General features: G+C 37.4%; 1 protein-coding gene across 1 annotated transcript; it reads left to right on the top strand.

Moving 5' to 3' along the window:
* The first annotated feature begins 4,809 nt into the window (after positions 1-4,809).
* On the top strand, positions 4,810-8,191 carry adra2a (adrenoceptor alpha 2A). The gene is made up of 2 exons (XM_041982193.1): positions 4,810-5,173; positions 5,348-8,191. The coding sequence occupies exon 2, from the start codon at positions 5,552-5,554 to the stop codon at positions 6,812-6,814; it is 1,263 nt and encodes a 420-aa protein (XP_041838127.1). The 5' UTR covers positions 4,810-5,173; positions 5,348-5,551; the 3' UTR covers positions 6,815-8,191.
* The last annotated feature ends 7,384 nt before the right edge of the window (positions 8,192-15,575 follow it).

The following is a 15,575-nucleotide window of genomic DNA, read 5'->3' as shown; positions in this document are numbered from 1 at the left end:
TGTGTGAATATTTGATAAAATAAAAGCAGCACCGTCATCTTTTCATGCGTCTTTATAGACCATGATTTTGTGTTAACATCTTTGTTATTTACTGCTACAACCCAAATCCCAAATAAGTTGGGAGTCGCTGTGTAAAATGCAATCAAAATAAGAACGTGATGTTTGCTAATCTTAAGATAATCTATATTGTATTCCCAATAGAGACAGAGAGACAGAGCTTTTCAGATGTAAACATAGGAAAAACTGTCTTAAAAAATTATGGTAAAATTTCTGAAAGATGTTGCTCAACATAACATGGCTAAGACTCTTTCAAACTTTATTTCAAAACTTTCAACTGTGTGTCCCCCAAATTCATGGCAACAAAATTAAATACAAATAAAACAAAGAAACCAACCTTCAATTTTATGAAAAATAGGCAATATCCATCAAGTTCAATATATATGTGATTACAGAGATCATCCACTTATCTTTGTTAGCTGGAGCCATGTCACCACTTTTATATTGTCTTTTGTCTGTAACTCCACACGGGAGAGAAAAAACCTATATGTTGTAGTAGTATGTTATTATGTGTTTCTCTACAGAAATTGTGGATCATGCCTCATATCACTGGATTATTTTGTTTGTGCCGTGAAAACGACACATTTGGACTTGTTGCCACTAACCTGAAAAATGGTGAAGTGTTTAAGTGGATTTTAGAAGATAGATAGATAGATAGATAGATAGATAGATAGATAGATAGATAGATAGATAGATAGATAGATAGATGTGAAAACGTTTCAGACCAGTACAACACTGCCCCCTGCTGGTGAATAGAAGTAATGGTGTTTTTTTAAGTTGACCTAACAAAATTTTATGACCACAGAGTAAAACACGTCAAAGTCAGTCCTAAAAAATTAAACATTTTATTTTTTACTGACATTTGTGCAGCTGAATATTTTATTCCACCAACTTTATTGCTGATGAACAGAAACTAGACCCAAACAAAAGAAAACGCTGGGCGCTCTGACCTTCGCCCTGTCGTCCTCTGTTGTGTTTTTTGTCTGCGCCCTCCTGCATCCATCCACCAGCGGCCGCGACTCTCTTTATCCAGTCAGTGAGGCTGCTGCTAGTTTCACCTGTTGGGACAGACACTGATATCAGACTAAAAATAGTCCTACTGTGAGTGTGTGTGAACAGTGTGTGGCAGGTGGGCGCTTTGAACGGTCAGTGGCTTCAGTTAAAAGCCTCGTGAAACACTCGGTGGGTTTATGGCTTCAACAGTGGATCATTAGAGGTAATTAAACATCTAATCCTCCATTATGCTCTGTTTGCTGAAGGAGTAGCCTCGTGTCAATTCTCCAAGCAGTACTGTAAAGGGGGAACATGGTCAGCACGTGACACTTCCGCTTCCGTGGGAACAGGTGTGAGGGACGTCACGTAGCGCGGTCACGCTCAGGTAAGCCTGTGAATTAAATCTGCACCGTAACTTTTAATTTATCTAGCTTTTAATCGTTTTAGTTTAATTTTATTGTGATTCTCGCCTTTATGTTGCTGTCTTTTACTGTTTTTAATGCTTTCTTTGCACCATCTGTCACTTTAATGTTTTATGTAAAGCTATTATAATTTCTGCTTGTCAACATGCTTATTGTATAGTGAATAAAATGTTTTACCAACTCAGCACTGTCTTAATTTCTTCTTAGGTTTTACTCAATTAAGTGAGTGTTTTCAAGAACTGGTCTAAAATAGTTTAAGAAATTACAGACCTGTTAAATAAAACAATAATACAATAGGCTATACTCTAAACCAAAAAGGAAAAGAAGAAGAAGAAGAAGAAGAAGAAGAAGAAGAAGAAGAAGAAAACAAAAAACTGAAAAAACTTTTATGAGGGATTGAATCAAACTTATGGTTTTCTTACCTGGGGGTTGTTATAATAAAAATACAAACTGGACTAAATGTGGATTAAATTCAGATTTAAGTTTACTTTTTTTTAAAAAAAATGTGAATTAGTGATAAATAAACATTTAAGTAAATCTCTCAGCCTTTTTGTTTGACACCACAACTTGGACATGTCTTTCCATCAAACTGCTAGAAGTTGAAACTTTGTGAGTGGTGTGAGACTGGCAGCATTTACACACAGCACTGATCACAAATCATTACGACACCTCGATCTACAATGCTGAGCCTAATACTCTGTCTGTGGGCAGCACATTCAGCGTCTCCTTCAGCAAGTCATCCTCCTGCAAGTCATCCCCCTGCAATCATTTTGCTTGGAACACAGATATGGAATAAAAGCAGTACATTGAGCAGAACTTTTGTAGTAAGAAGAGGATCTATTTGGGAAACTGGATCACAATAAAATTCTCCATAGATCAAATCTGAAAGAAGGAAAAGAGAATTAGTATTTGTAAAATATGTGGTATTGTGAGAAAATCTTGTGAGTTGGTTTGTGTCATTTTCCCCATATAAAAAGCTGATTAACTTGTACTTTTCAATAAATCAATAAAACCGGTGGTTTAATAAAACTCAGCCTGATTATAAGTTACTTAACAGAGACAATTTGGCTTTTTTTTTTAACATTCTTTTAAGGTTTCGTGTCTTCTCACACTTTCAGTTTTATGTTGATTAATATAGGTCTAAGATAATTATTATAAATTAATTATTTATGTTGATTTATATATTGAAGATTGTCCTTGTGCTGTAAATGATGTACTTTGCGGTTGTATAAACTGTATACTACCCAGTGGATCTGCTAGTTCATGGACCCAAGAAGAGTTGCAGTAATGGAGGAATAGAAGGTTACCGAGAGTCCTTGTCACTGAAACTTTCTCCTTTTTTTGGCTTTGTTCTATCTTGTTTTGGCTTATTTTTTCTTTGAAACCATGAAAACCATGCCACAAGCCGTACCGTGGGCTACATAAATAATATACCTTTAACATTTAATTAGTTTAAGTGTAGTAAACACTTTCTTGTATGGCCTTTCCATGTATTAATGAAAAAATACTTTCTTCAGTTCCTCTGAAGAGGAAAGAAAACACAATGATATAATGAATAAACTGCTGATAAACCTGAAGTGTTGGTTTACTCAGTCTATTGGATATTTGCATTCAGCTGCCATGTCTTCACCCTGGAGACATAGTAAACAAGCTGGAATCAGTTTAACAGCTAAACATGATCTAGTTGAGCATGACTGGACAGTGTTCTTTACAGTTAAATATCTGACATCAAGTCAGTTGTTTAGCAGAATTCATGACAAATACATAAAACAAGGCCTGGCTTCATAATAGAATTCTTCATGTATGACTGTTAATGACCTTGGGGTGCCCAGCAGACATTTGTGGTTTTACTTCAGACCCTTCATAGTGAGGATGAATGAGCTCCTGCACCTGCCTGCTCCACTTCTCCCAGCTCACATTTGTAAACGCCAGAGCACCTTGCTCCAGGTGTGCCCTTCCAACACCTTTTATTAATGAAAGTTTGGGGACTCCCTCGTGTTTTCCACATTGACTCAAAAAGGGTGGCTAAATAAATTAAGTTTGGACAAAGTAATAAAATGCCTCTGTTGATTTCCACATGGCGTGGCTCTGGCTGCTGCTTAGCAACAGAATCTAGATGCTGCACTGTAAAAAATGTCGACCTGGCCAGTTCTTTTACTCAGTTCTTCTCTACTGCGTCCATATTATTACCAGGTTTTTGTGATAAAACAAATTCAAAATGATAAAACTACGCCATCTCATGTCCCTAAACTACAATCATTATGTCCCTGCTTTGACAGATGGTTCAGATTTGCTGAAATGTTATTGCAAAACAGATAAATCCCTTTAATCTATCACAGCTTACAACAGGTGCTCACTTATAAGCACTGGAGTCAATACTGTTGACTCAAGTCAAAGCAACTTAAACCAAATTAACACTCAGTAATCGATGCTGAAACACTGAGAGACACATTTCTTCATATATATATATATATATATATATATATATATATATATATATATATATATATATATATATGTGTGTGTGTGTGTGTGTGTGTGTCTTCAAACACTAATCATATATATATATATATATATATATATATGTGTGTGTGTCTTCAAACACTAATTATATATATATATATATATATATATAATCTACAGATTTTCTTCTTTGTATATTATTTGTTTTGATTTATACTTCACAGTACAGTATATAAAGGAATAAAAATATGTGTATTTATGTAAACCAGTATGGTTTCTTCCCCTCATGAGCTACATTTTAAAGTAGTCTCGATTTAATCTAACATGATACTGAAAGGTAACATGATGATTCATGTTTGTTTGTTTTTAAGACTATTGTGTTATTTGTGGAAACACAATATGGCTGCTCTTATCTATGTTCAATCTTAAAGAAACTATTTAAAATAAAGAAAAACTAATATTTGTTATTAAACATTATTATTAGTTGCAGCAGATAACGGTGTGTTACTTTTGCGTCATGTTAAATAGTGCTTAAATTCTTGTTGTCATGCTGTTAAGCTGTTTCATGCTTTAATATCTTAGACCATATTTGGCTGCTTTTATTCCAACACATGCACTTTTTATGTTTCCAACAGTGATGTCACGCGTGCGTATTTTTTGCCTTGTTGTTTCCAGAAAATTCACTGTTAACTCTTGTCTCTCCCTCTCTCTCTCTCTCTCTCTCTCTCTCTCTCTCTCTCTCTCTCTCTCTCTCTCTCTCTCGCTCGCTCTCTCTCTATCTATCTATCTATCTCTCTTCGTGATCCATTCATGCAACACGCCTCCAGCTGATGCTGCTGTTGCTAGACAAACATGGCATGGCAGGATGCCAGTATTGACACTGTGCGGACGCACGGTGACCCGATGAGAGGGACACTTTTTGCAGCGTGCGGGCTATAAGGAGAGGGAGTGGCGCACTGCTTAACAGTGAGGAGAGAAACTCCACACGCAGACAGGAGCACGGCAGCGCCTGGGATAACATGATTAGTGCTGTATTAGGTCCGTTACTGAGCACAACTAGATGAAGCGCAGAGATCATTGCGAGGGGAGAGAGAGGAGACGAAGAGGAAACGCTTCATCCGACACATGGAGCTTCTTTGCGCTGTTTTAATTCGCCTTGAGAAGTTACCCACTGACAGTTTTTCAGTGTCCGGGTGTCTCTGGCACTGGAGAGGTCGTGTCACCGCTCTTTGTCTCAGGTACAATTATCTATCCTTTATGTTTTCCTTAATTTTATCCAGTTTGAGGTGCCAATACAGAATCTGAGCTCATTAGTAATGCTTTAAAGGATATGTCACTTTTCATTGTAAATGCAAGTAAAAGCATTGAAGATGTGCTTTCCCCCCTCCCCTCTCTTGTTGCCATATTTTCAGATGAACTGACAGCCTTAGTAAAAATAAGGGCTCATCTTTGAAGAGGCAGTTCATGATGAAAAGGAAAAATCTGGGAAAGCCTCAGAGGAGCGATTCAATCCTTTTCTTTCTCAGCCCAGCTGTGAGCTACTAGTTCTGTCCTTTCTGGTGGATTTTTGTTAACCTCAGGTGAACTCACACGGGAAGTGGGCCACTCTGCTCCAAATGGAGTTTGAAAACGACATCAACCAGACTTTTTCAAATGTGTCCTCTTACACCTTCCAGGTAGCTCTGCCTCTCACTGTGCTGGTGGCCATCATGATCATGCTGATCGTGTTTGGTAATGTCCTGGTAGTCATAGCTGTGTTTACAAGCAGGGCCCTGCGGGCTCCACAGAACTTATTTTTGGTATCTCTGGCATCGGCTGACATTTTGGTGGCGACTCTTGTCATGCCTTTCTCCTTGGCCAACGAGCTCATGGGATACTGGTACTTTGGGGAGGTGTGGTGTGAGATCTATCTCGCGCTTGATGTTCTTTTCTGCACTGCTTCCATCGCCCACCTCTGTGCTATCAGCTTAGACCGCTACTGGTCCATTACACAGGCCATCCAGTACAACCTGAAGAGGACACCACGTCGCATCAAGTGTATCATCTTCATTGTGTGGGTCATTGCTGCAGTCATCTCCTTCCCACCTCTGATCACCATGGAGAAAGAGAACAGCGAGAAAATCCCTGTGTGTAAGATCAACAATGATAAGTGGTACGTCATTTCCTCCTGCATCGGCTCCTTCTTTCTCCCCTGTGTCATCATGGTGCTTGTCTATGTGCGGATTTATCAAATTGCCAAAAAGAGGACACGGGCGCCACCAGGAGACCGGAAGCTTAAAGATCAGCCAAAGCCAGCCACCATCGCTGCCGCTAACTTGAAGGAGAATGGCATGGATGATGCCGAGGATCGCCTCTGCCATGAGAAAATCAATGGTGAACAGAACATTGAGCTGAAGAAGGGAGTGAAAGCAGAAGGGGGAGCAGATGAGGAGAAAGGAGAGGTCAATGGGGTGGACATTGAGGAGTCGTCATCATCAGACCACAAAATGAACAATCCATGCTCCATTAAAAAGAAAACGACCAAGGGGAAAACCAGAACGAGCCAAATCAAACCGGGGGATGCAGAAGGTCACAAGCGGGTGCCGAGCAACAAGGGCAGCCGCTGGAAGGGCCGGCAAAACCGGGAGAAACGCTTCACCTTTGTCCTGGCTGTTGTCATAGGAGTGTTTGTCATCTGCTGGTTTCCCTTTTTCTTTACATACATGCTGATGACGCTGTGTGAGTCCTGCCTTGTGCCTACCCCGTTGTTCAAGTTCTTCTTCTGGTTCGGCTACTGCAACAGTGCGCTGAACCCAATCATTTACACCATCTTCAACAACGACTTTAGGAGGTCCTTCAAAAAGATACTGTGCAAGAGAGATGCTCGAAGATATGTATGAGCTCGTCTTCAGATACTTTATTTTTACCAGCTTGTAAATAGGTTGTAAAACACATTGCCAATTCAACATGGGCCAGCAGTTTGTAAACACTCTGAGTGTACAGTGATCAGGAGGAGCTTAATGTCCAGCATTGTCTTTTCAAAGCATCCACCAGCCACCATGAGCATAGTGAGAATATGCTATCATTGTATTTTTTATACTACCCCCCCCCCCCAAAAAAAAACAACAACAAAAAAACTAAGTGAAGTCCATTATATTGAGTATTTATGTTGTACAAAATATTCTATGAGTATTTGTCTATTTTCTTTGTTATGGGTACAGTATTGTGCTGTTTTGTATGATATGATGATAATGATGATGGTAATGAAAAGTTGTGGTAAACTGCAGACTCTTTAAAGATTAAATAAAACCACTTTTCTGAATTAGTCCCAAGGATCCATGTGATACATTAGGTTGATGATACCACACTTGCGTGCACACAGCAAGCTGTTGAGAAACTGGGGAAATGCCGCAGAAAGCCCTGACAGAAAAAATAAAAAAAAAATGCTCCCAGAACATGATCAGGGAGGCTTCCCAATCTGAACAGATACTTCTTCCCAGTCCTGTGAAGGTGTGAAAACACAGGCGTCCTCTCGTGCAGTGAACTGATAACCAAAGAAAGAAAAAAGTGCCAGTTCACTGGTCTGTTGAATCTGACCTTTGCAAGAGCCTAACTAGAAGCTCATCTCCATGAGCCTGAGCAGAATATGTGCAAATTTTTTTTTTTAATGTTCTTCAGATTAATCGTGTTTGTGATATGTGTGTGTGTGTGTGTGGCCAAATTTAAGAACATTTTTAATCTTCTTTTTCCTCCCTCTGAGTGAAGTGGAGAAGTATTGGTTCATTTGGCATTTTGTGTTATGCATAATTTTGTAGAGACAGAGCCTGTCAAACCAGAACCCGATTAACTGGTCTATGCCGGTCTTTTATTGTTACTGTGCTCCTTTTATCAAGTTCAGAAGATTGAGTGAATAAAACAAAAAGAGCGACCATCATCTGTGCACTGAATACAAAGAATGCAGCTCTTCCCTGCAGAGGAAGAGTATGTAAATGCATTTCTTTTGACAGTCAGGGAAGAAGCTGAGAAGCAGACTCCTCAGAAAACTAAATGGTCCCTCTGAGAGGTTTCAGTCAGTATAGCTAGTACCTCATTCTGAAGAGTCTAATGTATACTCACAGTGAGCTGGTGGAGTGTTTCTCTGCATGTTTATAAAAGTGCAGGGGAAGTGCATATGTGTGAGAATGTGCATGAATATTTGCTGCACACATAAACAGAAGGGGCTAACCTCCCACTGGATAGATAAGTTTACATTCAGCCATGCTGCAAAAAAAAAACAAAAAAAACTGAAGGCATCAAATTAAGTAAGTAAATGTTTATTTATACAGCACCGTTCAAGATAAAAATCACAAGGTGCTTTAAAAAAACAGAACACAAAATAACACAAAATCACAGAGAAGATAAAACCAATTAAAAGTAAAAGCAAGTTAAAATTGAAATTAAATTAAAACAAATAAAACAAAACAAATTAAAACAAACGGATTTCCCAATAATTAAGACTGTTGTACTTTCCCTGGGGTAAACCCTCCTTCTAAACATTTTCAGAACAAAGTTTTGTTCTTCGATAATATGCACCAAAGCCAGGCTTTGTTGTCAGCTTTCCATACTACATCAGTGGACACAAACTACAAACAAAACATGTTTGCAGTTACAATATTAAAAGAATTTTTTTTACGTGTTATTAGCATACATTTATGTAGTTTTGCATATAATTTCACACCATGTGCTGTAAGAGGATGACACCTGTCACTTTACCCTTACCTTAAACATTTGGTGTGTTATCTTAATATAAAATAATATACCAAAAGCTTAAAATTCCCAAAACATTGTGCTGTTTATATCAATCAATCTAAAAATAGGAAAATAAATTGAAGTAAAATAACAGTAAATTAAATTTAAATAAACAAAAAAAAATATAAGAATAAAAAAGCATAAATACAACTAAAAAGAAACTTAAATAATTATTAAAATGCTTTAAAAAGCAACATCAAGTCACTGACAAAACCATGTTAAAAAGGTGGGTTTTAGGTTGGTTTAATAAATATGAATGTTTTCTACTGTCCTCAGGTCACAAACATGGACCAGAGGAAGAGAAAGTTCTCTCCACGTTGATTTTAAACTTTTGGAATTATTAAAACACTTTGTTCTGAAGGACCTGAGGGTTCTGACAAGCTCATTATATAAAAGCAGTTCAGGTAAATACTAAGACCAAGACCATTAAGAGCCTCAAAAACCAGTAAAAGTATATTCAAATCTATTCTGAAACCGACAAGCAGCCAATTTAGAAATCATACTGTATATTGTACACACTGCCCTGAGATTATGTGGTTTTGTGTCGTTTGGCAAAGTTGACTTTACAAACTCTATTTCCAGAAAAGTTTGGGAATTTAGTAAATTAAAAAAAAAAAAAGAAAAAAAGAAAACAAAAATGAAATCTGGTATTTTATTTATTAATTCGAACCTTTACTGAAGAAAAACAGCTATATTTTATGCTGCCAGCAACATCATAACAAAGAATGAAATAAAGATCAAGGCATGATTATAATTATGTTACATCAACCTTGATTTTAATTACATTTTTATTTCTTAAGGCTAATAATTGTTTTTCTGGAGAATCTGTTTTCATTCTTTCAGAATAGAAGATTTGAGCTGCCCCACAGACCCTAGCTGTTAATATTATGGTCTCCTTTTCATGATGCTCCATACATTTTCAAACAGAGACAGATCTGGACTGCAGGCCGGCCAGTCAAGCACTCACATTTTATGACTATGAGGTAACGTAAGTCATAGTCAGATCAGGTATGCCAACGCTGCTGAAGTTGCTATGGACCTACTGGGAAAAGAAGACACCATTATGGTAGCATACTGTATGTCCAGGAGAATTCTAATATACTGCTGTCCATCTGCAATTTTTAGCTGATGAGAGGATTGATGAACCTCCATACCATCAGAAATGCTGGCTTTTGAACTTTTTCTGACAAGAATCTGGATGCTTTTACACCTAAACCAGACACTTTATTTTTTTCCTTTGAAAACAGCTAAAAAGGTGGACTCATTTGACCAAACACATGTCTCCACTATCCTTCTGTCCACCTGAGATGAGCTTGTACTCAGAGAACTCAAAGTTTTTTCCGTACAGAGCTGATATATGGCTTCCTCTATTTGTAATGTGGTTTCAGGTTACATTTCAGGGTGGAGTAGTGAACTGTGTTCAGTGAAAATGGTTTTCCAAGGTACTTCCAAGCTCATGTGGCTACATTGATCCCGGCGGCGTGATGGTTTCTCATATAGTGCCACTTGAAGGCAGAACTCAGTGACAGCCTTAAGCCATTATCTCTGCTGGTAAATATCCTTTGTAACCAGGTAAGAGTTCATAGATTCTTGTTTGGAGGATGTTCATAAAGTCTTTCCAGTGCTATAAATTTTTTTTGTCTGTCATGCTACTTCTGCAAACCCATCCAAGGAGTTTTGCCTCTTGGGTCCATTATGGATTTGTGTTCAGGGTCATTATGCTGCATTTTTTCTTTCCAACATTTTCACACAAGGTGTAATGTTTCTTTCTAGAATTCTCTGATAACTAAATTATTCCATTCTTCTCTCAAGCATCAATACATAATGATTAATCTACCCACATGTTTAACAGTTGGGATTTTATTTTCCCATAACATTTAATGCTAGATTTTTCTTAAGCATGCTTACTGCAGGGAAAAAGTTCTATTGTGACTTCATCAACTCACAGCTTTATTTCTAATTAACTCCATAAAGGTCACACTTTTGTATGTTAGGCTGAGCAATTAAACACTGCAACCCCATTATTGTTTTCTTAATGGACCTTTTGAGTCTGACTGGCTTTGATTAGGTGCTGCAGGAATCCAACAAGCTGTTTTATTTGAAAGTGCTCATGATGTTCCTGTTCCCATCTTCACCTTCCTCATTCCAGTTAACTGTAACTTCTCAATTACATAACAAACTAGAGGAAAATCCTCCCTAAAAACACTTCACTATCTCCTTTGTGGGAATCAGATATCCAAGTTTCTGAATTCCAAAGAGCTTATGAAAATTGAAAACTTTCAAACAAAAAAACTCTATTTTTCAAAGCTACCAAGACCTTTTATTAAGGCCTGAGCTAACATTTTAAGTTTTCATCTAATAAAATTTAAACAAAAGAGAGAGACACACGCACCATTCTTACTTAAAATAGAAAAAAAGTCTAATTTACAACATGAGCTACACTTTCACTACTTAAAATATACATGGTTATATTTTAAACAAGGCTATATTTTTCCTGTTTCTGTAATGTCACTCTAACTTATTGCATCTATATTAGAAAAGGAGAGCACTTACATAAACCAAACAACAGAACACAACCCAAATGTCTAAAAGCACCCCTCCAGCACTTGTCAATCTCTTAAAAACTCATTTGTGTTACTCAAAATCATACATTTCAAAAGTTTTTTTTTTTTTTTTTTACATAAAAAAGCCATTTAACATCTGTATTGGCTAATAAATGGGCTGAAAATGATTTTTTTAAATCTGACGTCTTTATTTGGCCCTTTATACAATGGAAAAAAGAAACAAAAATAATTTGCATATATATACATAATATTGCTGTGTGATATGTTTGAATGTTTGTAGCAGAAAAGAAGACGGGACAGAGAAGTAGTATCAGTATCATCAAAGCTTTTATCATGAAAAATTGAAACAGGTGGTGCTCTGTCAATCAGACCCGTCAGTCATGTGACGCTGATGAATTAAAAATGTTAACTGCTTATTTCAATTAGATATTGTTTGCCTATATTTCATATGACTTGTCAGTATTGTGGTTTGTCAGTGACACAGCAGTAAAATCTACTAGTCATCAGACAGCCATGCACACCTCAATGAAAATAGCTCAGGCTCAGATATATAGTGGGAGTGAAACAGCAAGAGGAGGCTTGGGGCGTCTTCTCTAAATCATTGGTGCTCTGCAGGTGTTGAAGACATGGGTCTGATCATTGACAGACCATGAATGTGTTGAGAGAAATCATAAACATGTTCTGAGATACAAATCAGAGCAGGAACCTTCTCCAACAAAATAGCTGACAGGTGATAGAAAGGTTTTATACTTCAGCTGTGCAGAGGTGGGTCTGCAAGAGTTTTGATGAGGCACTGGCCAAAAAAGGATGACACAAGACCTTTTAAAAAAATAGAGAACTGATTATTACAACTAAATGATCATTAATGTAAAAAAATGTTAAGTTAAACCCAAATGAAAGTCACAAAATATTTGTAAGCATTGGGTTGATCTTTCTGTTGATACAATACAGTGAAAACGGGTATATTTCAGTGATCAATCATAATTAATTTGTAAGCTGTGATTAATTACACAAAAAATCTAATGATTTGACTGTCCTAATGCATATAATATATGTGACATGTATAGAAATAATCCTGCTTCTGGCTCAAATACAAGTTCTGAAACTGGAGAGTTGTGACCGGGTGCAAGCTAAGTAGAGCTAGAAGTAGTCACAGAATTATTTTTACAACCCAAATTCAGTTAATAGTTAACACATCTAATGCATATAGCCTTACACTGCATGCTGAAGCTGTTTTCACCGGACCGTGGGGTTAGGAGGAGGAACGTCCAGATACCCTAAGGATTTTTGATTGATGATTGACTGATGAAGAGGAAAATGTCATGGCAGACTTAGGTAAGTCAGTGTGTGCAGCCGAACACACACACACAGCCACACACACACAAATGACCAGGACACACATGCAGCAACGGAGAGTCTAAAGAAAACAGGAAGAGTTTCAATATGGAATCACAGACATCACTTTTCCCTCACAGAGATAAAAGACAAGAACGTTTTGAGAAATGTTCATTATGACCAGAAACTTCCTTCATGTTGGCTGTAAGCAGTTAGAATCACATGACGCGCAACATCCAGCAGCTTAAGATTAGTTAGATGAATTTTGTTTGTAATTTATTCTGTAAAACTTCTGTTTCATTCATTAGTCGGATCTAATATTCAGTTTTATTATGAATAAATGAGCATGCATGTTAAAGGGAATATATTTGAACATTTTTAAAAAGTAACGGAATAATTACTTTTCTGAGCAATCACTCTTATAACGCTGGTACTCTACAAACAGTTACTTTTTTGCGAAAAGTAACTAGTAGGTATAATTAATTACTTTTTTTAAAGTAACATGCTCAGTACTGATGGGAATATACAAGTATTTCCATTATAGGCTTCATTTAATCTCTTTCTTCTCACTATACATCTTTAAAAGTGAAATGAATGGGACACATCTTTCAAGTGAGGTGTAAGTTTGCGTTTACACGGCATGGACACAAACAAGTTATCTTAAAATTTGTTAAATTAAAACACATGCAACTTAATTGTCAGAGATGGCTGTCAAAATCCATATTCCTCATTCTCACAAAATCCATCTGTCATTTTTGTAAAGAATAATTGCACATTCTTTTTCTATAAATGCACATCTGTGTTACAGTCTGTTGTGTATCATGTCCTATGGCTTATTATAGTTAGCCAACCCCTCATTAAACAACACTGAACAAAATTATGGTACTTAGCTGGACTTGAGATATGGCAGAAGAAACAATTTATAAAAACACTAACACATCTAAATGTGATGAATTTAAGTGCATTGTGCATGTCCCTGCTTGCATTGTTTACAGTGTTTTATTTGACACACTTTCCCAAGTACAGCTGCTTTAAATGTAAAATATTTTGAGCATGTTACACCCTGGTTCATGCATGTTTGTATCATCTCCCTCTCCCATTCCTCTTTTTCTTTTCTTTCACATCAACATGCAGCAGTGATAGCATTAGGCGGATGTACTTGCTGACAGCCTATTGGAGGAAGCCAGCTGTTATAAGTCTGCAGACCCCTCTCCACACACACACACACACACACACACACACATGCACACAAACATTTTGCCTCTGGGAATCAGGCCATGGATCATCAGGTTAGAGTGCACATCCGTCTCCAAGCTTCTATGTCCTGAATGGTGGCTAAGTGTAGCCACCATTCAAACAGACTGGGACAAACAAACACGTCCAGTTGGACGATGCATGCAGAGATGAAGTTGTATTTTACTTGAATTTGAGTGTTTAGAAGTGGCTGTGGGAGGCGGGGTGTGTCTGTACACCGTAGGTGGCTGAGGTGAGCAGGTCATGATGATGACAAAGTGATGCGGAGGCACCCACATATTACAACCTGTGCACCTTTTTTTCTTCTTTTTTTCAGAGTGACATCCGCCCATTTGAGGTGGCTGCAATATGCATGATTATTCCAACTATGACTCATTGTTGTTTGCTTCTGCTTTTATTTGTCAGCTTTTACGCTGCTTCACAGGAGGCCTGTACTTATCATTTAAATTAAACTTCACATCGTCTGAGAACATTTTACCGAATCACATTTTACAAACAGTTCGCTCCTGGTTGGCTGACAGCTCCTCTTTGGGCAGAGAGCTTGTTTCAGGGGTGTCATTTCAAATTGAGTCCCAGTCTCATTAACGGCAGGCTGACTAGCTGTCATCCCTCTGGGTCCGACTGTGAACACACTGAAACACTGGTTAGTGGAAATTTCCCATGAAAATAATTTGCCTAGACAAATCTATTTTCCAGAAGCTCATTATGATGGAGAGCAATCAGATCTCATCTGCCCAGAAACCACACGGCATTATGTGACATGATTATTAAACCTGCGGGGTAAATTGTTTTGGTCAAAGAAAGAAAAGGATGCAGGATTTAACTTTCAAGTGACCTGCATTGAAATGCTTTTGAATCGAAACACTGGGGTCTTTAAAATTAGTATTCATTGCAAAACAAGGAACTATATTCAATATATGGGAGTTAGTTATATTGACAGAAATGCCTAAATAATGCAATAAAGAAATTATTGGAATTGGCCCTCTGATTATGTAGTCACATAGAGCTGAATTTTAGTTACACTTCTCATTCGAGAGACCTTTAACAAATCAGAGTTTAGGTATCATTAGTCATCTTATTACGTACACCTGTTCTGTTGGTTAAAAGAAATAGCTAATAAGCCAGTCACATGGCCACAGCTCAATACATTCAGGCAACTAAACATGGTCAAGACAATTTGCTGAAGGTTGCTTGTATCAGCTGTTCAAGCTGCTGGTGGTGTAGTGGTGCAGGGGATATTTTGTTGGCCCACTTTTGACCCCTTAGCGCCAACTGACCATCACTGAAACACCAGAGCCAACCTGAATATGGTTGCAAACATAACCTAACCTTAATCCGAGTAAATGGTAAAAGATAACTTAAATGATAAAAGTAAAATACACCATAAGAATGTATGAACATATGTATATACACACATACACACATTTTATATACATACACACAAACATAAACACATACACAACAATACAAATTGTCACATATTAGAATTTGCCACTGGGATTGTGTGCTTTTAAATTAAATTTTAATAGACTGTTACAACCAGCCTTACGGTTATAACAAAACAACGCCGAACAACCAAGAAAACCAATTATAATTATTTATTAAACCAAAACTTAAGACAAAATAATATAATCATGAAGTGTGATTGTCTGCAATATCAGTAATGTCAGGGCGTGCTTGGTTGTGTGTACAAATATAATGCATGCAGTGTTGTATGATG

This window comes from Melanotaenia boesemani, chromosome 4, assembly GCF_017639745.1.
Source record: "Melanotaenia boesemani isolate fMelBoe1 chromosome 4, fMelBoe1.pri, whole genome shotgun sequence".
In the NCBI taxonomy this organism is placed as follows: Eukaryota; Metazoa; Chordata; class Actinopteri; order Atheriniformes; family Melanotaeniidae; genus Melanotaenia; species Melanotaenia boesemani.
The sequence above is the reverse complement of the archived record's forward strand: the minus strand, read 5'-3'. Positions and strand labels throughout refer to the sequence as shown.

Coding starts and splice junctions, on each gene's coding strand:
- adra2a (XM_041982193.1), top strand. CDS start 5,552: ATGGAGTTTGAAAACGACATCAACCAGACTTTTTCAAATGTGTCCTCT.